This window comes from Triturus cristatus, chromosome 6, assembly GCF_964204655.1.
Source record: "Triturus cristatus chromosome 6, aTriCri1.1, whole genome shotgun sequence".
Lineage (NCBI taxonomy): Eukaryota > Metazoa > Chordata > Amphibia > Caudata > Salamandridae > Triturus > Triturus cristatus.
In genome coordinates this window covers 344,640,270-344,666,874 of record NC_140589.1, presented here as the reverse complement: position 1 = coordinate 344,666,874, position 26,605 = coordinate 344,640,270, and the positions used below count along the sequence as shown (strand labels likewise).

Here is a 26,605-nt window from a genome sequence, read left to right as displayed (position 1 = left end):
TTAATAATAGACTGTGTTAAATTTACTGTTGTCCCTGCATAACGTAATCGGAGCTAACTTATTACAGTCTAACACGTATGTTAATCCCAACTCTGTAAGGCAGGTGTAATTTGAAGACTAGCTGGGGAGAGAGACTAGTCTCTTAAAAAATCTGCCCTCAAGGTTTTGGAGATGAGCTACATGAGCCATAACCCACACTCCTGCCCCATAAGATGCAGAAGATATTGTCTTTGCTTGAAATATCTTTTTTATTGGCTCAAGAGGTTTCGAAGCCAGGTTCTCGGTGAAGAAAGAAATGACTGCCATGCTCCTCTCCATCACTAGGGTCCTGTTGTCCACCATGTTTGACCAGGACAGTTTTTTATCAAACAGGACTTTAAGGTGCGGAAAGGAATCTAACATCTGTAATGTCTGTGTGTGTATATGGAAGTATGGTGTTCTTTTAGATGGAGGAGGCCCTGTTATGAGGACAAAAGATTAGGATTCATTGACCCTCAGGTCCAATGAGGACATAGAGGCTACATATGCCATTATTAAGCGTTGGAGGGCCACTCCCGTTCTAGCAATTAAAACTGCATCATCAGCATAACCCAATATCGGTACATTAAGAGGATCAAAAACAGGAACACCCAGTGTTGGCCGAGTAAGGGCTGCCTCAACCCCATTTGTGTAAATTGAGAATAAAAAAGGGGCAAGGACACACCCTTGTCTAACTTACCTGGTGATCTTAAATGGTCGCGTACAATCTCTGTTTTCACCATAACAAACGTGTGCGGTTGAGTGGGAATATAATTGGCGAATTAAATTAACTATTGCAGATCCAATACCCATGATCTCCATTATGTTCCATAGTTTGGAACGGCTCATGCAGTTAGATGCTGTTGTTAAGTTCATAAACGCCATAAAGGTCTGGCCACCCTTAGCTCTGGTGTATTTATCTATGGGCAGACTTAAATTGAGACACTGGTCTTGGTGCCCCTGCCTCTTTGGAAGCCGTTCTGCACCATCTTCACTACCTGCTGATCCTGATCAATTCTTCTACATGCAGATTCCTGACCTTTGAATATCCCAGGCACCAGGCTTGTTCTGGAAACTTATGAAATAGTTTTCCAGCACTAACTTCAAATCAACATAAGGATTAGATCCTCAATTATGTCATAGGAGGTACTATGAGCCCTGCCTGATGCCCTGACATCAGTCTTTTTTCTGCATCTTGCAATGCAGGTCTGGACCTTATGCGAAGATCATTTTTTGCTCCAAAAATGTTGTTTTTGGTGCAGTGTAGGGAAGAAGCTCCCCTGGAAAGGTCAGGTTTCAAGTCCTGTTGTTGGAGTGATGGTCATATGTAGATCACAGATCTGTACAACTGTAGCCTTTGGTACCTCTGATCGAGGCATGTTTCAGAAGGTGAGTAACCTTTTTCTTTGAGCTTATGAATAAGAGCCCATTTTGTGGTTTTGTAGTAACTAGAAAAAAAAATCGTCTCTGCTATAATTATGAGAATCATGTTATTTTGCTTTAGGATTAGATGCTTATTTTCCCAAGTTTTCCTTGCAGGACAGAGAAGCCAACAACTGCAATTAATAAAGAACAACCTCGTGGATTGGGATCCTCTCAAGAACCTGGTATGTTTCAAATAAATAATATTTTTATTTTTTTGAAAAATATATTGGCAATATAATATCTGATAGAGACCTATAGCCACAGAATTCTTACCTTAGACCATTCCCCAGTCGTTAGACTGGATCTGAAATTGTTTCATCAGTACCTCCGCGTGCCGGTAGGTGGCATCGTTCTGCTCTGCGTCATTTGCACCAGAAGTGACTTACTGGGTGCCTAAATAGACGCCACGCCAGTGTGATGACTTCACTTCTTTTCTTTCCTCATTGCTGATCCGGAGAGAGCTGCCTCTGTCTACTTTTTGGACAATTCTTTCACATTTTGTTGGTTATTTTTGAGACATCATCTCCCAGTGTGTCAGGGTTGCCTCTTAAAAAAAACGGTGGTGTATAAACCCTCTGGTTCCTGTCACAGATATCAGTGACAGACTCCCTCCTGATTTGCCTTAGGTGCCTCCAGCTGAGCTCCAAGGCCTGTCAAGATTGTTGCGCTATGAATCCCAAGGCACTTCAGGAGATGTCCCTAAAACTCTTAGTTGCCTGGAGCCAGTCAACTCCACGACATTCCAGGTCCCAGTCACGTGGAAGGTCTCAGGCTAAGCTGTTCCTGGTGCTCATCATCGCGCTGGAAGTTGTTGGAGAAGTCTCACAAGAAATCAGAAAAATTTAAGAAGTCGAAGTGCTCTTCAACTTCGCCACGCCTGTCCAAGTCATCGGTCTGAGCGCGGAAATGATGTCATCATTCTTAAATGAGTTAGCTACAGAGCCTTTGTCTGGGTCCGCTCTATGCCTCCCCAAAGCTAAGGGTGTTTTATGAATCTGATAGAGACAACTTGCCGCAGATTCCTTCACGTAGAATTATCCCCAGGCGTGAGACTGGATCCGTAAACTTTTTGCCACAGCATCCCTGTGTGCCGGGCGACATGACGCGACTCCGCCCAGGCGTCGTCCGCGTACGTGACATCAGCGAGGTCACATAAGACCCGCCCCGGCGCGCCCACGTCAGTTTTTGCCTTTTCCGCGTGCAACGCGGATCCGTTCCTTGCTGCGGGCCTGTTTAAGGCCCCCTTTCTTCCATTCCTTTTTGGTGGAACAGTGTGCGAATGCCTTCGGGCTTTAAAACTTGCACGTTTTGTGGGCGTCTTATGTCGGCGACGGACCCTCACCTCATTTGCATGTGGTGTTTGGGGGAGGATCACGGCACCTCAGATTGTGCGGCGTGCCAAAAGTTGAAGCCGAAGTCGCGGCGGGAGCGCCGAATGAAACTTCTCTCGGCGCGTCAACGTGCTCCCCTCGATCTGCTTTGGCAGACAGCTTCAGGTCCGGCCGTGGTCGTCTTTCTCCGATGTCAAGTGAGCGTCGCTCCCCGGTGGGTAAATGTCGCAGTTCGTCCCCGGGGGCTGGTTTCCGGCCTACCGGGGGCGTGTACTCTCCGTGGGTGATGCAGCCCCACATGTCGTCCTATCCACCGTTTCCCGGTGTTGGGGCATCGAGAGTCCAGATGGAGACTTACACGGCGTCTTTGCAGGCCTCGCTGGCGTCTCCTCCTTCCCCTCCTGGGGCGTCGGTAGATCCCTCGCCTTGCGCAGGGCCATCCGCGGCGCCACCGGTGGCTCCGGCGCCGACTGGGTCGGATCCAAGCTTGGAGGATGTGGTGCTGTTGGGGTCCGGCTCCTCTGGGGCACCTCCTTCAGGCCACGGTGTCTCTGCCTCGCCGCATACCCCTGCGGTGTCGCGGTATGTCACCGGGGCTCGGGTCGCATCCCCAAGCCCCTCTCGGTCCCTTGGCATGGTGGTCCTGTCTAAGGCCGAGGTGACACCGCTACGGCAGCAGCTGGACCGTGCGGAGCCACAGGGGTCAGTGGCCCCTCCTCGTGCTGCTCCGGGTCGAGGGCAGACCCCTCGTCCCTCTCCGGGCCCCTCTCGTACCTCCTCACAGGTGGCTGCCTCGTTGGAGGGCGAGTCGGAGGTTGTATCGTCCCTGGCGCCGCCACAGGGGTTGCAGGGCGACCTTCGCCTCCTTCTGGGCCCCGGCTGGCGGAAGGCTTCGGGCTCCTCCCTGGGCCCATCCCGTTCCCCATGCAGGTGGTTGCCTCGCCAGGGGTCGGGCTGGCGCCGCTCTGGGGCCGGTGCCGCTCCAGCTCTACTCCGGTCCCCGCTCCGGTCTCCGGTGCGGGGTGACTTGGAGGTCTCTTGCCCGGCGACGCCGGATGGCGCCGGTGTCCTGCCTCAAGCAGCTGACTCTACGGATCCACGCAGGGGTCGTATCGCGGATTCGTCTTCGGACGCTCTTTCTCCCCGGAGACGGGTTGCCGTGTGGTGTCGTTTTCACCGGCGTCAAAGGGTGGCTCCCCGCCCTTCCTGAGGCAGGGGTGTTCGTCGGAAGAGCGGCAGGTCTTCCGACTTCCAGGTCTGGCCCTTGCCCGCCCCGCTTGGCCTCGGGGACAGCCGCCTTCGTTTGCAGCCGTCGCCCACAGAGGAGCTGCTTTCTCCATCGTGGGGCCCTACGGATGCGGGGGTGGCTTTCGCTCACGCGGTGTCCACGTCTGTGGCATCCTACGCATGGGTGACCCTGTGGCTCACTTTCCGGCAGACCATCTGTGACCATCAGTGACTTCTGATTTTGGGTTGGTTTTGGGCCTTCTTAGGCCGGCGGTTATGGTTGTGGAGCATGTTTTTCTGCCCGTTTATGTCCTTCTTTGGCAATTTGGCATCGCTGGCTGCTGGACGGCCCTTTTGTTGTGTGTGAGTTCTACAAGAGTTGTTGCGCAGATTTGGCCCTGAGATTGGGCCTTCTGCTTGCTTGGGCTGCTGTCAAGCCTGTAGCGGGTGTGCTTTTTTTCCCCGTGGTTCTTTTGTTTCGTCCTCTGCTGCGGAAGTTCTTCCAAAGAGGGTTCCCATATCTTGGGACTTCACATGCCCTATGTGGGGTTATGGTAGCTGTCGTATAGCTTGCGCTCTGCTGGAGGGTTCTGGTCGCCTTCGGGTACCTGTTCTCCTTACGTAGGTTGCTTTTGCTTCCTGAGGTCGTGTGCGCGGCCACTCGTGGTGGTGGCCCGTTCTCTCCCTGCTCCCGTTCGGCGGTCTGGGATGTCCCTGTGTTCTCTCTTGCCAGGTGTTGCCTACTTGGCCTTCCTGGGGCCTCGGGCTGTTCTTCTTGCTTCTGGCCTTGACTGCCGGCATTGTTCTGGCTGGTAAGCTGCTCTCCATCTGGAGTGGGCGCGCCTTCTTTTCCCTAGTTTCCTTGGGCTCTCTAGGCTTCATCTTCTTCCGTCTTCCTGTCTTGGCATTCAACGGAAGCTATGTTGCCTTGTGGGGGGATGGGGTGCTTCGGCCTCTCAGCCCTTGCCTTTGATTCCTCTGCTGTGAGTGTACGAGCCGCTTCAGCCTTCTTTCCCTCCTACATCCCCTTGTGGTCGGTGGGGTTCTGCTTGTGGGGGTTCCCTTCACCTGGCAGGGGCGAGGCTCTACCTGGTCCACAGATCTGGTCCCCTGCGGGCCCTCTTTTCTGCATTGGCTGGTGGGGTCCTTTCGCAGACCCTCCTTCCCAGGGTGTATTGCTGGGGTATCTATTCTACGTGAAGGAATCTGCGGCTAGTAGTCTCTATCAGATGTACGAGTTACTTACCTTAGGTAAGGATGCATCTGGTAGAGACGATTCTAGTTGCAGATTTCTTCACGGCCCGCCCTTCCTCCCTTGTTTCTGCGAGGACCCTTGGGTTGGTCTTCGGTACTCGCCTCCCGGTGGGGGGCTGTGTTTCCTGTGTGTGCCTGCCTTGTTCTTGACGGGTGGCTCAGTCTGGGGGCGGTTCTTTCCTCCCTTGGTTCTTTGGAGGATAGGGTTTCAGTGCTCTGGTGCCCTGCTGCTCTCGCTACTCCAGGTTTGGGGGGTTAGGGGGGGGGACTGCTTCTGTCCTTGTCCTTCCTCCCCTCCCTTCCTTCCATTGCTATCCTCTGGTTGAGGGTCCTCTGGCCATGTCTTGTCCTTGTGGGTGGTTGCCCTCTAGGTTGGGGTGGCTTGGTGGTTTGTTGTCCCTGTCTGTCTTGGGACTGGCCCCCATCCTTGCTCAGGATGAGGGGGGTGGGCTTCCTACGTGTGCCATGACTTTTATGCCTGTTCTTCCCTTCGGGGCACAGGGATGGGAGGTTGTCTATGTGCGGGCAGGGTGGCAGCGCAGGTTTCTGCTTGTTCTTCTTCTTTCTTCTTCCCTGCCCTTGGGGTCTGCGGTGTTGGCACTAACCTGGTGGTGTTGTTAGTCACCGTTTATTTCCAAATTTTCTGCTTTTCGCATACTTTCCCCATGCTCCCACAGTTTTTTATCTGGTGATTCCGCGTTGTGGTGCGGAAAAGTTCTGCGAAGCCAACTGACGTGGGCGTGCCGGGGCGGGTCTTATGTGACCTTGCTGACGTCACGTGCGCGGACGACGCCTGGGGGGAGTCGCGTGATGTCGCCCCGCCCCCGGCGCACAGGGATGCTGTGGCAAAAAGTTTCCGGATCCTGTCTCACGCCTGGGGATAATTCTACGTGAAGGAGTCTGCGGCTAGAATCGTCTCTACCAGATACATCGTTACCGAAGGTAAGTAACTCGTACTTCCATGCACCTCATATTTAGACAGGACAACCCCTCTGTAGCACCTTCGGGTCTCTTGGTTTCGGCAGGTGCTCAATGCTCTCCGGAACTCAGCCCTCGGAGCCAGGGCTTGTTTTTTTTTTACATAAGGCCCTGTGAGGAGCATGATTGGGCAGGATTTGAGGATCCTTAGGGCTACCAGAACCCCTTGGAAAAGCACAATGATAACTGGTATGAAGAACAGAGTTTGCTAGTAGTCTGGACACCTCCCCAAATGCTGGGTTGGTCTTCTCCCCGTGTGGCTACTGAAGAAGGGGCTTCCCTTGGTGTTGAGAAGGGCAGCTTAGGTCCTGGGCCCTACCCTGCCCTCAGTGGCAGTCAAGACAAACATCTTGACATAGGTGCTTCAGCCAGGAGTCGACCCCACAAAACCTCTCCTCCCTTTTAATTAAGCCCTCACTAATTTCCTGCTTCTGATAGATACATCTGCCAGTGGATTCCTCACCTTGTGAATATCCCCTGCGTCAGCATTCCACGGAACTTTTTTCCCCAGCTCTCTACGCCGACGTGGACGATGTCATAATGCATCGGCTCCGCTCGCGACTCCGTATGACTTCACCGGAGCCATAACAGAGCCACGTCGGCGTGATGACGTCAGTTCCCTTTTTTCCGCGCCGTCGACGCGCAATGGTTTTTCCAGTACTCTCCTGCTACTTTGTAGTTGTTCGGTGTTACTGTTAGAGAAAATCTGTTATGTCTTCGACGAGGAAGTCGGGTTTTAAGCCCTGTAGGGAATGTGGGGGCCACATGTCTATGACAGACCCCCATGATGATTGTTTGTGGTGCCTTTCATCTGACCACGACGTCGAAGATTGTTCAAGCTGCAGGAGGATGAATCCGAAGGCGTTGAAGGAAAGGAAGGCAAAGCTTTTTATGGCCAAGGCCAAAAAGGAGAAGAGAGGTAGAAAGAAGGAGAGGTCGAGACCGGAGTCGTTGACTTCACGTTCATCGAAGTCGAAAAAACATCATAAGAAAAGGAAGCATTCCTCTCGGCGCCGGTCTTCGAAGAACAAGGCGTCGAGATTGACTTCACCTCGACGCCGAAGTAAGGATTTGTCTCCTTCTCCTTCTAAGTCTCCAGAAGGATCTCCTTCACCGAAGCGGACTCCAGCGTGGTCCCCGGCGCAGTCCCCGGCGCCATCTCCGGTTCCAGTGGAGTCGTCTGTTTCTGATGATGAGCAGGAACAAAGGAAGGAGCCTTCTCCAGGGCCTGAGGATCCTACGGCTCCGGTAGAGGACACTGCGGTGCCGTTGCCAGGCAGTCCACAGATGGATCCAGGATCGGTTCCTTATCCGCAGTTCCCGGCTCCGGGTACGGATTCTTTGCATTTTTTAAATGCTATGTATGGAATCTTCAATCGGGCTGCCTTCCCAACCGGTGCACCGACTGGTCCCGTGGGTCCTATGGCGTATGCTCTAGGGGTACCGCAGCAGTATGCTCAGGCCCCGTTTATGCCTTTTCTGCCGATGGCGCCTTCGTTGCAGTTTCCGGCGCACTCTGGGGATCCATCGCGACTCCGGCTGGATCGTCATGCTTCGGAGCCTTCCTCGACGCCGTTGCCGACTCCCTCGGCGCCGCGACCGGCGCCGCCGACTCCTACACCTCTGGCTCCACCAACGGCGCCGACGACGCCGGCTCCACAGATTCGGTCGAGAAGGGAGGCCCAAAGAGTCTTGGATGAGGAAAGGTATAGAGTGGAGGTAGAGGAAGGTGAAGTGGACACGTCCTCTGATGAGTTTGGAGGGATACAAGAGGCTAGTGGCCTGGATACGACTCCTGAGTGGGAGCATACTTCATCTAGATCATCTCCACCTCAGGAATTGATTCCTTACCATATGGTTTTAAAGAAGGCTGCAGAGTTGTCGGATTTGCAGTTGCCCTCTGCGGATAAATCTAACCTGCTGACAGAGGTGTTGCATTCACCTACTTCGACTTCTGAGCCTTTACTGCCTTTTAATGAGGCTATTTTGGAGCCTGTTTTGGAGGTATGGCGTAAACCACTTTCTTCTCCAGCTGTTTCCAGGCAGGTGGCGAGAAGATACAGGGTGGCACCTGGGGATCCAGATTTTCTTTCTACGCACCCGTCTCCAGAGAGCCTAGTTGTGCAGACGTCCTGCTCGAAGCATGCTTCGGGAGCGTTCCCTCAGTCTCCTGCAGACAGGGAGTCCAAAAAGGTGGACCAGGTAGCTAAGAAAACTTTTTCATCAGGAAGTATGGCACTTAAATCTACCAATGCCACGTGCTTGCTGGGTCGTTATGTGCATGCCTTAATGGACTCAATGAAGTCTTTAGCCCCTAAGCTGCCTGAGGGTGATAAGGCGTCCTTCATGGAGGTGGTCGCAGATACTCAGGCTGCTGCAAGACAAGTGATTCAATCGGGGCTTGATACAGCAGATTCAGTGGCAAGAATAATGGGCTTGTCTATAGCCACGAGAAGGCAGGCATGGCTCCGTTCATCTGGCTTTTCTTCGGATGTTCAGGCCACATTGGTGGATTTGCCGTTTGATGGACGAAAATTATTTGGAGAAAAAGCTGACTCTGCCCTACAGAGATTTAAGGACAGCAGGGTAACAGCTAAATCTTTGGGTCTGCAAGCTCCTGCTAAAGGTTTTGGTTTTAAAAAGTTTAGGGGTTTCGGAAGGTCTTCATTTCGCTCCTTCCGGCAGCCTCAGCATCAGCAGCAGCAGCAACAACAGCAGAATCCCCTCTATAGGTCCTATAGAGGGAGACAAAAGGGTCGGAGAGGTTCTGGACGCAACCCCTCTTCTTCTTCCTCCTCCTCTGCTCCCAATGAGGCTTCAGGGAAGCAGCCCTAGATCCTCAACCCTGGATCATGTAAGACCTGTGGGGGGTCGGGTGTCCCACTTTCTGCGGGGTTGGAAATCTGTTACTACAGACCTTTGGGGTTTGAACCTCGTGGAGACTGGGTACGCCCTTCCCTTTCGGGAGTTTCCTCCCCCTTACCCTCCTTGCCAAGGTTACTGCTCGGAAGACCATCTGCTTCTTCTGCAGAAGGAGGTGCTAGATTTGCTTCAAAAAGGTGCGATAGAGGTGGTTCCGGAGCAGGAAAGGGGTCAGGGATGCTACTCCCGGTATTTACTGATTCCCAAGAAGGACGGCAGATTGCGTCCCATACTGGACCCCAGAGTCTTGAACTTTTACCTGAAACAGGAGAAGTTCAAGATGCTGACCCTTGCGCAGGTTCTTCAAGCGTTGCAGCAAGGAGACTGGATGGTGTCGCTCGACTTGCAGGACGCGTACTTCCATGTCCCAATCCTGAAGTCGCACAGGAAGTATCTCCGTTTTACGGTTGGGTCACAACATTACCAGTTTGCGGTCCTCCCGTTTGGTCTTACTACCGCACCTCGAGTCTTCACGAAGGTGATGGCAGTGGTAGCGGTCCATCTCAGGAGGTCGGGGATTCCGGTTTTCCCCTACCTGGATGACTGGCTTCTGAAGGCAGAGTCCCCAGAGATAGTGCAGCATCATCTGCAGGTAACATCTCAGCTGTTGTTCGAATAGGGTTTTTCGATAAACGTGCCCAAATCTCACCTGGTGCCCTCTCAACGCAACCTGTTCATAGGGGCGGTACTGGACACGACTGTGTGTCGAGCATTTCCTCCTCCTCAAAGAATTCTCGACATTCAGGAGATGGTCCCTTTATTCCACAATGGAGCGGTTGTTCCAGTTCTGAAGGTCCTTCGTCTGCTCGGTCTGTTCGCCTCCTGCATTCTGTTGGTCAACCATGCACGCTGGCACATGAGAGCGCTCCAGTGGTGCCTCCGCAGGCAGTGGTATCAGCACAACGGAAATCTCAGAGAGTCGATCAGGATCTCCAGACAAGCTGCAGTGAATCTATTCTGGTGAAGCATGGAGGGCAATCTGTCTCAAGGAAAGCCCTACCATCTACCTCCATCGGTGGCCACGGTGATAACGGATGCCTCCACCTTAGGGTGGGGTGCTCATCTGGGGGATCTGGAGATCAAGGGTCTTTGGTCTCCGGAGGAGAGGTTGCTTCACATCAACCTTTTGGAATTGCGGGCGATTCGTTTGGCACTCAAGGCCTTCCTCCCTTCCCTTCGTGGTCAGTCTGTTCAAGTCCTGACAGACAACACTACCGCGATGTGGTATGTCAACAAGCAGGGAGGAGTGGGGTCGCATTGTCTCTGCAGAGAGGCCCTGCGTCTTTGGTCCTGGGCTCAGGACCATCGGATTTGTCTGATGGCAAATCTGGCTGGTGTGCTGAACATGCGTGCGGACAGTCTCAGTCGGCAGTTCTCTGCCGACCACGAGTGGAGGCTCCATCCGGAGGTGGTTCGTCACGTCTTTCGGACGTGGGGAACCCCTCGGGTGGACCTGTTTGCCACCCGCGAGAACGCGCACTGCGTGTCATTCTGCAGTCTCCAGTTTCCGATGCAGGGGGCATTGGGGGACGCGTTTCAGTTGAGTTGGGGCTCTCGAGTCCTTTACGCGTTTCCTCCCATACCCTTGATTCCTCGGGTTCTGAGGAAGATTCGACAAGACCGGGCCCAAGTCATTTTGATCGCCCCGGATTGGCCAAGAAGGGTGTGGTACGCAGATCTTCTCCACCTTTCCTCGTGCCCTCCGCTCCGTCTCCCTCTGAGGGCTGACCTCCTCTTGCAGTCGGAGGGGCAGGTTCTACACCCCCACCTCCAGAGCTTACACCTTCATGCCGGGAGATTGAACGGGGCAACCTGAGTTCTTTCTCTCTCCCACCTGATGTGGTGGATGTTATTTTATCGGCCAGGCGACACTCCACCAAGTCCATTTACTCCTACAGGTGGTCCAAGTTTGTAAAATGGTGTGGAGAGAGATCCATTGACCCTTTAAAAGCACGCCTTTCTGAGGTGCTCCAGTTTGCCCTTTCCTTGGCTCAGCAGGGCTGTGCTGTGGCCACGGTCAGGGGCTATCTTTCGGCCTTATCGGCCTTTCTATGTCTACCTGATCAACCGTCATTATTTAAATCTCCGGTTGTACTAAGGTTTATCAAAGGCCTTACAAACAAGTTTCCTCCTACTCCTTTTGTAATGCCACAGTGGGACCTTAATCTTGTCTTAACTTTTCTGATGGGGTCCCCGTTTGAGCCTCTTCATAGATGTCCTCTGAGGCTGTTGTCCTTTAAGACGGTCCTTCTGGTAGCCATAACCTCGGCAAGGAGGGTGAGTGAGCTTCAAGCTCTTAGTTCTAAACCCCCTTTTCTAACATTACATGCTGAAAGGATGGTACTTAGGACCAGGGCTGCTTTCCTGCCTAAAGTTGTTACTCCGTTTCATTTGGGGCAGTCTATTACTCTTCCTGTTTTTTATCCACCTCCTCATCCCTCCAAGGAGGAGGAAAGGCTTCATCGCCTAGACCCAAAAAGAGCTGTCAGCTTTTACTTGGACAGAACGAAAGACTTTCGTCTGGAAGATCAGCTCTTCGTGGGTTATGTTGGACATTCCAAAGGAAGAGCGGTGCACAAGCGCACTCTATCAAGGTGGATCATCCTTGCCATCAAGATCTGCTATGCCCTGGCTGGTAAGGTTCCTCCTGAGGGTATTAGGGCTCATTCAACTAGAGCTAAATCATCTACATCTGCTTTGGCCCGGGGTGTTCCTGTGGCAGCTATACGTTCTCAAAGCATTATTGCTTGGACTCTGAGATGAGGAGGGAGGGCCACTTCGCGCGCTCTGTCTTGCAAGACTTTCTGGTATAGGAAGGTGGACACCCTCCTCCGGGAGTGGGGACTGCTGTGGGAATCTATTCACAAGGTGAGGAATCCACTGGCTGATGTATCCATCAGAAGAACAAGTTACTTACCTTCGGTAACGTTTTTTCTGGTGGATACCGTATCTGCCTGTGGATTCCTCACTGGCCCACCCGCCTCCCCGTTGTCCACCTTTGTATACCTTAAAAGTTGTCTTGTTTGAGATGTTGTTTTGCTTTCTGGTACATTTGTAGGAAATGCTTATTTTGCTTAGCTTTCCTTTGGTTTATGTACTGTGTATATTTGATTGTATACTGTGTATACTTTGAGTCTGTCGTTGGTCCACCTGTGCGCCTCGGGGGCATGGAAAAAATGGGTGGAACTGACATCATCACGCCGACGTGGCTCTCTTATGGCTCCGGTGACGTCATACGGAGTCGTGAGCGGAGCCGATGCATTATGACATCGTCCACGTCGGCGTAGAGAGCTGGGGAAAAAAGTTCCGTGGAATGCTGGCGCAGGGGATATTCACAAGGTGAGGAATCCACAGGCAGATACTGTATCCACCAGAAAAAGCGTTACCGAAGGTAAGTAACTTGTTCTTCAGGATGATAGAGGTATGGGCCAAGACCTGCACATGGGCCCCTTTGCACATGATAATTGCCCACAGCTACCGCATCGCTACTAGGGACCTAACTGGGGACCAAGCTTTCCTCCCCCATCACCTCACTCCAGAGAGCCTGGTCCTCCAGTGCACTGCTGCAGTCTATTCTGAATCCATGAGACTGGATACCTTTGGTAAAAGGATGTTCTCTTTCGCTTGCCTTGAACTGCGGTCGGTAAACTCCTTGTGTTTCTTGGGCTGATATACCCGACTCTGTTTGAGATTTGGTTGTGTAAGTGCTGCCCATGGTTTCGCAGGTGACCGGAGCCATCCTGACCAAGCCTATTGTCGTTGGCAGAGACGAGCCAAAGTTCATAATTTGCTGCGGATTGGATACAACCGGTTCGCTAGGTAGAGGGATTGCATCATCAGTGGCCCTTAGACGCCACACCTGGCTGGGCTCTCCTGGCTTTTTTTAAGGGATGTCGAGGCATCCCTTACGGATATGGTGTCCAATTGCACTTCCCTCTTTGGTGATGAGGCAGATTCCGACATTAGAAAAGGGGGTACTTCAAATTGTTCACTGGTGTTATTCCATCCCTTTCGTAGAATCCCTACTGCACATGCCACCATCCTCAGGCCAGCTGATGGAGGACCACTTCTCCCTGCTGTGTCAGGAAGTGCAGTCTTTTTAAACCTAAAGAGCCATTGAGAGGGTGCTGACTTCAGAAGTAGGCCATAGTTACAATTCCTGCTACTTTCTGGTGCCCAAAAAGGACAGAGTTCTCCATACTATTTTAGATCTGCACCCTCTCAACTCCTTCCTGAAGAAGTCGAAATTCAAGATGCTCACATTGGCTCAGGGTCCTGTCTACCATGGAGACTAGATTGTAGCATTGGACTTGTGGGGCATCATTTTCACATAACCTTTCCTGTCTGCCTACTGGTGTCACTTGCTGTTCACGGTGGTTCACAAGCACTTTCAGTTTGCTGGCCTCACCAGTACCCCACAGGTGTTCACCAACGTGATGTAGGGGTTGAAGCCCATCTACTGACTGTTAAAAGCGTGAAACAACCTTTACAACGCAGTCATTACATCGCACTACCTTTACATAGCAGTCATTACATCACAACATCCTTTACATCACATGTCATTACAATGCAGCCATTACATCGCATGTCACTTCAACACGTCAATACAATGCATGTCACTACAATGCAGGCATTAAATCGCAAGTCATTACAATGCATACAATTACAACGCATAGTACCCTTACACTATCCTACACTTATCCTACTGTTGCACTCACTGGAGTTAGAATAGTAATTTTTACCCCTACACTATCCAACACTTACCTTAAATGCGATGTAATGGTATGCATTGTAAAGGTATAATGCGATGTAATGGAATGTGTTGTAAAGGAAGTTTCTGAAAATGCGATGTAATGGCATGCGATGTAAAAGAATGCAATGTAAAGGATGTTGCGATGTAAAAACTGCGTTGTAAAGGCATGCATTTATTGAAAGCGGGCTCTCCCCAGTCATCTCCCTCCTCCAGACTATTGTGGACCTCCTGCTGTCGCAGAGGTTCAATATCAATGCAACAAAGTCACACCTTACTCCCTCTCAGACTGTCACCTATATCTAAGCCATTCTGGACAGGGTGCGGTTTCGGACCTATCCTCTAGAGAGGCAAGTACAGGATAGTGAGGCTATAATTCTGATGTTTCAGCCTGTGACCCGGATTTCAGTGAGGCGTTCTCGGAAGCTGCTGGGCTTTATGGCATCCTGCTAGTGACGCTTGCCTTTTTGCATATGTGGACTCTGGAATAGGGTCTGAATTTCCAGTGGACGCAGCATCAGGGGAATATCTCCTAACTAGTCCAAATCTCGGAGGGAACTGCAAAAGACCTGCAGTGGTGGCTAACAAAACGCAATTGGGTTAGCAGCAGGCCCGTCTTCCTTCCCCAACCAGAACTGACTGTAGTGACAGATTCTTTACTCCTGGGTTGGGGCGGCAATCTGGGAGAGATGGAGATCAGAGAAGTGTGGTCTCCGGCAGAGTCCAGGCTCCACATCAACTTGCTGGAGCTAAGGGCGATCCTGCTGGCATTGTAAGTCTTTCTTCCTTCGATCAAAGAAAGGCTGGTGCAGGTCTTCATAGACAACACTACCTCCATGTGGTACTATAACAATCAGGTTATGGACCCTGTGCCAAGAGATCCTGCGTCTCTGGACATGGTTGAAACGTCAGGGCAATTCTCTGGTGGTTCAACACCTGGCGAGCTCTCTGAACGTCTAAGCGGACAATCTCAGTCAGTGCCCTGTGGTTCACAAATGGTGGCTCCATCCAGAGGTGGTGCAAGGTCTCTTCCTAGGTTGAGGAAAGCCTTGGTTAGATCTGTTCGCCACCACCAAGAACAGGCAATGTCAGCAGTTCTGCACGCTGGAGTTTCCAAGGCAGTTCTCACTCTGAGATGCTTTTCGTCTCGAGTGGAGCTCTACGCCTTTCCTCCGAAACCACTCCTATCTAGAGTTCTCTAAACGATCAGGCACAACCTGGGCACTGGCAGTTTAGTATCTGAACATGTCCTTCGATCAGGCTATCCCTTCGGGAGGATCTTCTGACACAGCAGCAAGGCAGGATGCTGCACCCGAACCTGCGCACACTCCGCCTTCAAGCTTGGAGCTTGAGCGGTAATAGTTGACAGCTTTTGACCTTCCCTCTGAAGACTGTAATGTTATTGTGACACCCAGGCTACCCTCACTTGTTTGATCTGCCCAATCCAACTGGGGCCTGCTTAATTGCTAGTTCCCTTAAATTCTAACATTGTTTATCCTTTTTCCAAAGTACTTCCCTAATATCAACCATGGCTTTAATCGTCAAAACCTCAGCAATCTTGACTTTAACCAATGGTTGTTAAACTTAATTTACTAACATATTTGGGAGCCTGATATGAAATAATTTAATTGTAGTTGAGCAAAGGTTTTGACTTCTGTGGTTTCCTTAGACCTTGAGTAATGTGGAGATTTCTACTTTGTTCCAGCCTTTGAATTTCCTGAGTTTACTTCACTCTGGTATTCTTGTAATGGCCCATAGTAGAGTTCTGTGGGTGTGATGTCCTTTGAAATCCTGTGTCCCTATAAGTCTTCTGACGTGTTTGTCACTAGCCTTGTAGCTGTTGGTATGTCATATCCCAGTTTACATCCATGTAGTATGTGCATTTAGCATGCAACCTTCCTTACCTTTTGCATGTCTATGTGTCCAGTCATGATTTGTTTTAAATATAATTTATTTTATAATATTTTTTATAATCTTTTTCTTTGGTTTTGTCAAGAAGTAATGACAACAGTTACATAACCAATAGCCACCCACAACTATGTCACAGAGAGGTACAATCAAACAATATCACAAGAACATTATGCCCAAATCCAAACAGTCTCCTTCATAACCTTAACACAGTTCAGCCATCATGTGAATCAGTAGTCTCCATCCACCCTTGAGGTATGTAACAGAGTGTCCCCTGAGTCTACGAACCTGGCCAGGAGTTAAGCCATCATCTCTAAATCTTCTTCCATCTTATCATCATGTCTACATTGCTTCAGTTGCACCTCCTCAGCCATTGAATTGCCCAGGCACTACCCGGAAACGTTCCTGTGCTGCTTCGAGCGTAAGAAACACCTTGTTGGGATATAGGTCCCCCAGCGTCTCACAACCACCCTCCCCACCAGGCAAAAACGTCTACCTACTCAGTTAGGATCCTGAATGCTGGTAGATCCCAAAAAACAAAGTCCCTGGCAAACGTACCCTTCCCCAATGCTACCTTGACCTTCCATTCCCACGAAGAGGCAGTGTGTCTAATAATGTATGACACCAGTGCTGCTCCCCAGCTCCTGCCATCAGAAGCTGTAGGCTTTGTCCTGTAAGAGCGATTTCTCCCAGTGCAGCATGCTGAATCTGAGAGGCCAAGTAATATTTTGGGGATCGCTAACCCCCCCTTCTCCTGTGGTCGTTACAGGAAATCCCTCACCACGCTACTCCTATCCCCAGCCCATATTAGCGTAGGAATGAGGGAGTGTAATCTCCTAAACACCATCCGGGGAAGAGTATCTAACGAGTGTTGCGTAGAATACAGACAACATGGGGGAAACACCATCTTGGAAACTGCCACTCGGTTCATAAGAAAGAGTGGAAGGGAGTTCCGGAATCTGACAGAGGACTGCATGCCCTCAGGGACCTTCCCAATATTATACTGCACGCGTTGCTGCAGTATTTGTGCCACCATAACCCCTAAGTATCAAAACTGATCTGTCTCTCAATGTAGTGGTAATTCCGGCAATGTGTTCAGGTCACAGTCAACCAGAACTCCCAAAGGAAACACCAACAATTTCTTGTGATTAATCCTAAGATCTGAAAACTCCTCAGAGGCATTCAGTTAGTGTAATAGGAGAGGAAGGGACCTCTGAGGAGCCTAAATATAGAAAAGGGTGTAGTCCGCATATAGAGACACCAGGTGGTTTACTGCCCCCACTCTTATCCCCCCTCCAGCCATGATATGTTGGATATGGATAGCCTGAGGCTTCAACGCTATAGCAAAGAGGAGAGGCGATATCGGATATCCCCGATGAGTGCCCCTACCCACCATCCATGGCTCTGAGCATAACCTACCTACTCGTACCCTAGATGTGGGACCGGTATATAAAAGAAGCTCCCACGCACGGAAATGTACACTAAACTCTATCTCCTCCAGTACTCTCATAAGGTAATACCAGTCAAACGTGTCAAATGCTTTGGCAGTATCAATAGAGACAACTGCCAGCTCCACATTTCTACCTTCCACCTCATGGAGCACATGCATTAGCCGGCGTTAGTTCATAGTGGTGCTGTTTCCAGGTATACAACCGCATTGGTCATCATAAATTATTTGTGAAATCACCAGGTGTAACCTTAAGGCTATTGCTTTGCAAAGCACCTTCGTATTCATGTTGATCATTGTAAGTGGTCAATAGGGGGACGGATCCGAGGCAACAAAACCTGGTTGTAAGATCAAGAGATGCAGCCGTCCCGCATGAATGGAGGGAGCACCCCAGACTTCCTGGCCTCCAAGTGTACGTCCATCAATCGTTGCATGGGTTTGGCAGCAAAAGCCTGATAAAATCAGGACGGGAAACCATCACTGACCGGGGCCTTCCATCTGGGCAGGTGGGCAAGAGCTGTCTGCATTATTTCCAAGGTGTGATCTGTATCTAGATCATGAGCAGCAGCTTCTCCCAGCCTTGAAAGCAGCAGGATGGTCAAAAAGCACCAATGCGCTCCAGGTCGGGGGAGCTTCTGATTATGGTACACCTGTTCCATCCACTATGCCCCTTTGCGTGTAATCTTCCCGCCCATTTGAGGACCTAAGGTGAAGAATGGGAAGCCGAGCAGCCCCCCTCAGAAGGATCCAGGCCAATAACCAACCAGAGCTGCCCCCATCTCTGTGGAGAAGCTGATGATAAGATTTAAGGGTGTACGTCTCCAGCCTATCCCTCACTGCCGCAACCTGCTGCTTATCCAATACTTCCCCTCGCTGCCCCTCCACATCATCCTGAAGTAGTCGCTGAATACATGCCAGCTCATCCTCCCTCTGAATGAGTTCAGCCCACAAAGATTGCCGAACCCCGCAAGAGAGGCCTATACTCTACCCCCAAATCACAGTCTTCATTGCCTCTCAATCAGTGGATCAACTGTACGTAGAGGACCAGTTAATGTCAAAGAAATGGGTCAGGGCACCTGCCAATTTCTCTCTGCCAACAGGGTCCTGAAACATCTCAGGAGGGAATCTCCAAGTTAATGGCGACCAAGCACCACCACCCCACTCAATCTCGCAGCAGACAGGAGCATGATCAGATAAATAGCGAGACATATGCGTCACCGCGAGGACTTTGTAACCCAATGGGATATAAAGCAATATGCGAGCAAGTCTACTGGAAATTCTGTGAGTCAGGGAATAACATGTATAGTTCCTTGAGGTGAGATGGGAAGCCCTCCAAATATCACAAAGACCCAATTAAGCCTTAACCTCCCGAAGTGAAGAGATCATCCTTGGCTTAGGGTTAGGATGTAAGGGGTGGCGATCGAGGACACCATCCAGCACACAGTCATATTTCCCCAGCCCACAGCACCTGAGAGTCCAGCGCGCAGGACATCCCGCTCCTCAGATTAAAGGACTCATCATCAGTGTTGGGCCCATATGTGTTGACAAATGCTACGTCCACCTCATCAAGTTTGCCCTGTAGCACCAAATAACGCCCCTCCACATCCGCCTCTATGTAGGACAGTGCAAAGGGAATTCCAGGTGCGAACCATATACCGGCACCATGTGAGAAAGTCGAATAATTGGCTGAATAAACTAGACCCTTCCATTACCTGGCTAGCCTTGCAACCTCTACCCCCGAGAGATGGGTCTCTTGCAAGCATGCAACATGCACACTGTTTCGTTTAAGAAGGGAGAGCACCCTATAGCATTGTTATAGGTTCCCAACACCCTCACATTCTAAGAGAAGAGTTTACAAGATCAGGGCTTAATGATTATGAATAAATGAATGAGGGGCTTTGTATAGCGCAAACAGCTACTCGGAAACGAGTGTCCCGGCGCTGCCAACGAGCAGATGTAGAGAAGAGAGAGTGGAATAAAGAATTAGCAGCTTAACAGATCGATTTTTAAAGCTTTGCAAAAAGAGGATTCAGATTCTCTGCTTCTGGGCTGCTAGGGGAGGTGGTTCCAGATTTTGTTAATGCATGTTAATAAGGAGGTCCCACCACGTCTAGTGTTTGTTGAAGCAAGGGATTGCTGTGAGGTGGGCCTTACTGGAATGTAGATTTCTACTGGGCTGGTACTCAGTAATTCTATGGTTCAGATAGCTGGTGCCAGTGTTATACAAGGCCCTTTGTACTAGAGGAATTGCTTTAAAGGTGATCCTTTTATTAACAGGGAGCCAGTGCAATTTGATGAGGAAGGGTGAAGTGGGGGTGCATTTTTGCAGATTAAAGAGCAGGCACGCTGCCTTGTTTTGGACCACCATTAGTCTCTGGAATAAATATGCGGGTAGACCAAGATACAAGGTGTTTGCTTTGTCCAGCCATGAGAGGATCATAGCTCAGACTACGGTTTTGTGGGCTTCCCACGGGAGGAGGGGAAGGAATTTCCTGAGTTCCTTGAGGATCCACATACAGTATACACATACATGGTGACATAAAAACAACAGTGAGACAAAGCAGCAGTGGATCATAATCTTTCAGTTCAAGTGCCTGCCTCTACAATATTGCAATTTCACACAAAGTAAAGTGCCCCAGTGCTTTTGAGTAATCACTGTCTCTCCTCATCACCTCGTCCACGCTACGGCTGTAATTTTATGTGCAGAGCCCTTCCAGTTGAGCTACTGCACATGGTGACGGTTTCAACCACTAGAGCACAAACTCCCCCAAGATGACATCTTAGTGGCTACCAGGAAGTGAATGGGTAGCTATGGAGGCACACGCTTAAAGGTGCAAGTAGCAAAATATAAAAACTCAGTATTTAAGAACACCTAAAACAGATTTAAAATATACATTTTTCTTCTAAAGCATTAATACAATATTCAGATTCAAGGTTTTAAGATGGTGACATAAACAACAGTGCAATAAAGCAACAGTGCAATGTAGTCTTTCCGTATAAGTGCCTGCCTCTGCAATATTGGAATTTTCTCCCAACTAATTTGACGAACTTGGGTAAATATCAATGCTGTTACTTTAGGTGACCAACTCCAGCAGAGAACCAGTCAGAGGGACCAGCAAGGTCCTCAGAAACCGTTACCTCAAAGAAAGAAGCAGTCTTCAGTTAGTTCCTGGCATTTTTATCTCCTTACCTTAGACACGTTTGGAAGTGGTCCTGATGCAAGGGATACAGGATGCTAAAGATGCTCGAGGATGCTGCCGATGCAATGCGGTTGACTGGGTTCTTCCTGCAGGCTGCTCGGTCCACATGCTTGGTGAGACGATCCTGACCACATATATGTTGCAGTTCTCTCAGTTCGGGAAGAGGTCCATTCTCTACTGGGTTTCTTGCTTTCCACTCCAAAATAAAAGAAATTCAGCACTCCCAAGATGAGGCACTCGGCAAAGAGACCCAGCACTCACAAAATGAGGCAAATGAACCTTCAAAAGGCAGTTTCAAAATGAAGCGTGGGATTGTATTAGTTCCACACTCTCTAATAGAAAGACTTTCTCAGATTTCAAATGAAACTGGCAAAACAACATGTATATAGATATCTTTGTGTGCACATCCAATAATAATAAAACACTCACAAATAATCCAACCGTCAAATGCAAGGGATAAAAATAAGTTAATATTAATAAAACACATGAAAATAATAGTGGAACACTCACAAGTCAAATGCAAGGAAATAAAACACATGCAAATAATAATAGACATCCTATGTAAGAAACAAGCACTGTCAAATGCCAGGAAGAAGCACTGTCAATGCAAGAAATAATCTCATGAAATAGATATACAAATGAATAATCAAGGATAAAAATACATCACCTATTGAGATAAACACCATGTTTTACCTTTGTGATACCCAAGGCGGCACAATCCGTGTTGTAGTCTCTGGGGTAACCCCCTTAACGTAAAGAACATGGGTACCATATATTAGGGACTTATAAGTAAGTTAGTGTATGCCAATTGGATATAAGCCAATTAAATCTACTCAGCTTTAGGATCAGCGCACAGGCACTGAGGTCTGGTTAGCAGGTCTCAGTGCACTCTCAGCATTGAAAAACCAGAAACATCAGTCCAAACACTTGGGGGTAACCATACAAAAAGAGGCATTTCCATACATACATACAAATATATATATAGCTCCTGCTTGTCCCAAACTTGTGAGATGCACTCGAGCTCGATCACGGGCCTCAAGCTGCAGCCCTGCTCAGTGGTAGAAACGCTGGCTTGCCAACTCCTTTCACAGCCGCTACACCCCTGCCTGACGCGTTTCGAATTTCTTCATCAGAGGCTGGTGGTGAAAGGGAAATGACGCACAGTCCGGTGCTAAGAGCTTCTGAGATACACGATCGCGCGCCCCCATTGGGCTTCTCTGAATGAGCCTGCGCGTTGCTTTCTGGAGGCTGTAGTCATGGAGAGATGTAGATATCCCCTTATACTGTGTGCATGAATGTACTGCTGGTGATTTAAAAGCCCACCGATTGGCTTCAGCAAGCAAGCGTTGCTTAATATCAGCGGTCGTGCTCCACTCTAGTGGCCCCCATTTTAGCGGGTGGTGCATCTCGGTGGCCAGGGCGCCGCCTGAATATATAGCTCCTGCTTGTCCCTAACTTGCGAGATGCACTTGAGCTCGAGCACGGGCCTCAAGCTGCAGCCCTGCTCAGTGGTAGAAACGCTGGCTTGCCGACTCCTTTCGCAGCCGCTACACCCCTGCCTGACACGTTTCGAATTTCTTCATCAGAGGCTGGTGGTGAAAGAGCAATGAGTCACAGTCTGGTGCTAACAGCTTCTGAAATACACGATCGCGCGCCCCCATTGGGCTGCTCTGAATGAGCCTGAGCGTTGCTTTCTGGAGGCTGTAGTCATGGAGGGATGTAGATATCCCCTTATACTGTGTGCATGAATGTACTGCTGGTGATTTAAAAGCCCACCGGTCGTAGCGGCTGCGAAAGGAGTCGGCAAGCCAGCGTTTCTACCACTGAGCAGGGCTGCAGCTTGAGGCCCGTGATCGATCTCGAGTGCTTCTCGCAAGTTTGGGACAAGCAGGAGCTATATACAAATTGTATATAGGGATACTATGGACTTTCTCTCTAAAACACAGGAAATTCCTTGGCAGGACACATACATTCTGGCAACAATTGATGTTGTCGCGCTATATACCTGCATTGAACATGACCTTGGTATTGCAGCTTGTAAATATTTTTTGAGGGACAGACCGTTAACACTGTTTGATCATACCACTGTCTTATTACAAATGTTACATTTTTGTTTGCACAATAACTGTTTTTTATTTGAAGATCAGTGGTACGAACAGTATACAGGAACTGCGATGGGCAGTTGTTTTGCACCGAGTTACGCCTGCCTCATGATGGGGTGGTGGGAGGCGGAACATCTGTGGCATGACGGTAATGCAAAATATCAGGAAAATGTCATTCTGTGGACCCGGTACATAGATGATATCTTCATGATTTGGGACGGTCCACAGGATGACCTTGACTGTTTTATCCAGGGTCTTTCACTGAATGAACTGAATTTGGAATTCACGAGCAAAACCGATCCTCAGACTATTGAATTTTTGGATGTTCAGGTTGAGGTAGGCGGGGGTACCTTACAAACTAAATTGTATAGGAAACCCACTTCAGGCAATAGTATCTTACATTTTGGAAGTCACCACCCAGTGGGTTTAAAACGTAGTATTCCCTATGGTGAATTTTTAAGAGCAAAGAGAAATTGCAGTACCCAAGCACTGTTTGAGAAAGAGGTCACTGATATGCAGACAAGATTTAGGAGTAGAGGCTACACTGCCAAGAATCTGAAAACAGCCATTCGAAAAGTGGATACTAGAGAAAGAAGCAGTTTACTTACTCCTAAACCACAGGTTAGTGATAAACAAGAAGTAAGATTGATCACCACATATAATTCCGCTTCACGAGATTTACATCAGATAATACGCAAACATTGGCATATTATCAGGAGTGATGTTATTATTGGTAAATTGGTCAGCCCTACTCCCCACATTACTTACCGCAAGTGTCGATCCTTAAGAGACCTCTTGGTTCACAGTCACTTGACTATACCCAGTTCTACACCCAAATCCTGGTTGAGGGAACTCCCAGGGTTTTTCAAATGTGGCAGATGTAAGGCGTGTAGCTGTAGTTCCAATGTCAAGACTTTCTCTCTCCCAAATGGTAAGCAAGGAAAAATACGGAATTTCATCAACTGTAATACTGAGTATGTGGTATATGTCATTAGCTGTATTTGTGGCCTACGCTATGTGGGGAGTACTATCTTCCCTGTTAAGAAACGCATTTTGGAACACCTGCGCGCAGTGAAAAATGGCGACATGTCTTATGCTATTGCGAAACATTGTCATGTAATGCATGGTGACATCAAGGATATCAACACTAAGATTGCATTTTTTGGTATCGACAGGGTTCCTGCTAATACTAGAGGTGGTGACCGGCAACGGCGATTGAGGCGCCTAGAATCAGAATATATTATTAAATTATGCAGCAAGTTCCCTGGTGGGCTCAATCAGGAGGAGGATCTCCACATTCATCTTGGATAATTGGACCAGATTCTATTTTTGTTTATGATTAGCTCGATATTATTCCTTGTGTTTACAATGGAATTGTAGCTTTTCTGGGCATTTTTGTTCTGTATCAAAACACCTGGTCCTTCCCTACCCTTCTCTGTTGTTCTTGATGTCCTTGCCTATGAATGTATACATTACAGTTTCCAATGCGTGTACAAGAATATATACGTACACATACTCTTCCTCGACACTATTGTCGCTTATTCTATTGCCATCTCAACCTTCATTCTTACCTCTTTCTTTATCTCTTTCTATCTTTTTCTGTCTTTCTTTTTCCCTTCTTCCTTTGTCTTTAGCTCCTTGCCCTTTTATTCCCCCTTTTATTCCTTCTTTATTCCCTCTATATCCCCTTGTTTCACACATCTGCCCTAGTAACTTTGGGTTATGACTTGCCTATATCCATTTCGGATATATGCATTGATGCCTGGGCCTTTTGCCAGTCCTCTAGAGCGGCTGCTCGAGGTGCATCCTGGTTGGCCTGGGTGTTTTTGATTGATTTTTGTGATTTTTGTTTTCACAATATGATGATGCTAACTTGCTGGTACTTTCTGTCCTTGTACTCTTTTTTGTGTTGAACTAGCAACCCGTAGGGGGCCGGACTAGGTGACTTTGATTTTTCCTCCGTAGTAGACAATTACGAGAAAGGTTATTTATCCTTTACGTTTTTTGGACTGGCATTTGCCCTTATATATGTCAATTTTGGGTGAGACATTTGTTATTCATGCACTTGCATAATACCTTTCACAAAATTTAGAAAGTTGATAGAAACTGATCCTATGCTGTTGGTCTTCTTAGCCACTTGGCATTTATTATTTATATATATAAATCTTTATTTTTATTATATTTTTTTATTATATTTTATTCATACATATATGTTGACTCTCTGTACTTCAGGTTGATGAATTATGTATATGTATTTGAATTTGCGTGATTCTATGTATGGATTTCACATGTATTTACTGTGGTAGTCTGTTTTCATTGAATCGATTGCAGTTTCATTTTGCAACTCACCCTGTTTTCTATGTCTACTGAATTGTGAGGAAGTGTTTTTAAGCCCTTGACCACTTCCGGGTTACTGAATGACTCTTTGACAAAGACGGGTGTCGTTGAAACGCGTCAGAGTCAATAAAATTTGTTTTTCGCCCATTTGAATCCTGAGTGCGACTCTTTTCTTATGCTTGAGCAGCGTAAGGCTTCTTTACAAATTATAGCGGGTCCAGCGCCCGCCTGTTCGCACCGTCCCCGCATGGTGGAAGTGATCGGATGAAAAGCTGGACACGGCTTGAAACCTTCTCTTTCCCGATTCCCGCCGCCTTTTTGGATTACGGGGAGTTCTTCCCCGATGAGGAATAGGCTTGGATTTCCACACCACGCGAGCCCTGATTGGCCGCCGCCACAGCACGCCGACTCTGTGTTCGGAGCCGATTTGTTTGAGGCGGACGTCTATTTTGGGACCTGGTGAGACAGTGGCCTTTCCTGTGTACGTGACTGAAAACGGCAGGGGACCTTCCGTTCCTGACATCACACTTCTGTGTCTGTCGGTCGAACTAGAGAGGATTCGTGAATGGCGATTGGAGTGAAAACAAACCAGCAAGTGTATTGAACATCCTGCAGCAACAGGACGATGTGTGAATTCATTCGGAGTAGACTTGACGAAGCGAAAACACTATTCTCAGAAATAGATGGGGACCTGCAAGGAGCACCTACGCGTGACCAGGGCACTGAGTCCAGTGGTGAAAGAACACTCCGTCAGGACCTTAACAGACTCGAGAAGCTTTGCAAGAAGCAAATTAATAGGAGTTGGGAAGTAATATCACTCGACAACTATATCGAAGTGGGACGTGTCCCAAGGGGGCTGCGAATCCTGGTGACCCCCACATATCAAAATCCAAATCCGAAACTATTGGAGGAATGGTCGGGTTTGATGGCAACTACCTGCAAACAAATGTTAGGGCTCCTCTCTAAATATGCTGCCATCGAACTTCAGCAGATTGAGGAGGACCTTAAACAGCTTCGTGAAGAGTTAAATAAATTAACATCTCAAGAGGAAATTACCAATTTCGTTAAGGAAATGACGATAAGGTTGACGAAATACGAAGATGGGATTAAAGCCAGGAAAAGATGGAAATTCATTCGGGATCGTAATGATTACGCACAAGGTCGCATTTTGACCTTTAGCCGAAAGTACGATGCCATCAGACGGGACTATAAGAACGTTGAAGCACTTCATATCCAGGAATCGGAGGCCTCCGGGTCCAGCTCAATTGCTTCGTCGGAGGATGAAAGCCGTGTGGGCTTAGAAAGAGGCCCTTTCACAGCACTAGAGGAATACCGTTTTGTCCAACTGAGCCTCAATTCAACAAAAAAACCGGCTCGGGGAAGAGGCAAAGGAGGAGGCAGAGATCGAGGAAAAGAAGGTGCAGGAGAGGTGGGGAAGGGGAGCGAAAACGAAACGCCACGTGGGAGAGGCTCCAGGCGATCCAAACGGAACAAATGAAAGGTGAGCAAACCAATTTTTCCATTATTAATCTTTCCTCCCACGAGATTACCCCAGAAGAGAGATCAGTATTGGAGCTGGGTCTCTCCTTCTGCCCTACTGCGAATTTTGATTATGCAAAAACACGCATAGATTTGTTTTTCTTTATGCGCAAACTGAAATTACTCAAAATTCACACTGCACGCAATACTAATATTGGTAATCCCAA

General features: G+C 48.9%; 1 protein-coding gene across 5 annotated transcripts in view; it reads left to right on the top strand.

Moving 5' to 3' along the window:
• Window positions 1–26,605, top strand: part of ASAP2 (ArfGAP with SH3 domain, ankyrin repeat and PH domain 2) — a 1,162,669-nt gene that overhangs the window by 1,060,213 nt on the left and 75,851 nt on the right. For all 5 annotated transcript variants that reach the window (XM_085610735.1, XM_085610732.1, XM_085610734.1 and 2 more), the window contains one exon: window positions 1,558–1,625. In XM_085610735.1, the coding sequence (XP_085466861.1) occupies window positions 1,558–1,625 (68 nt within the window). The remainder of the gene's footprint in view (window positions 1–1,557; window positions 1,626–26,605) is intronic.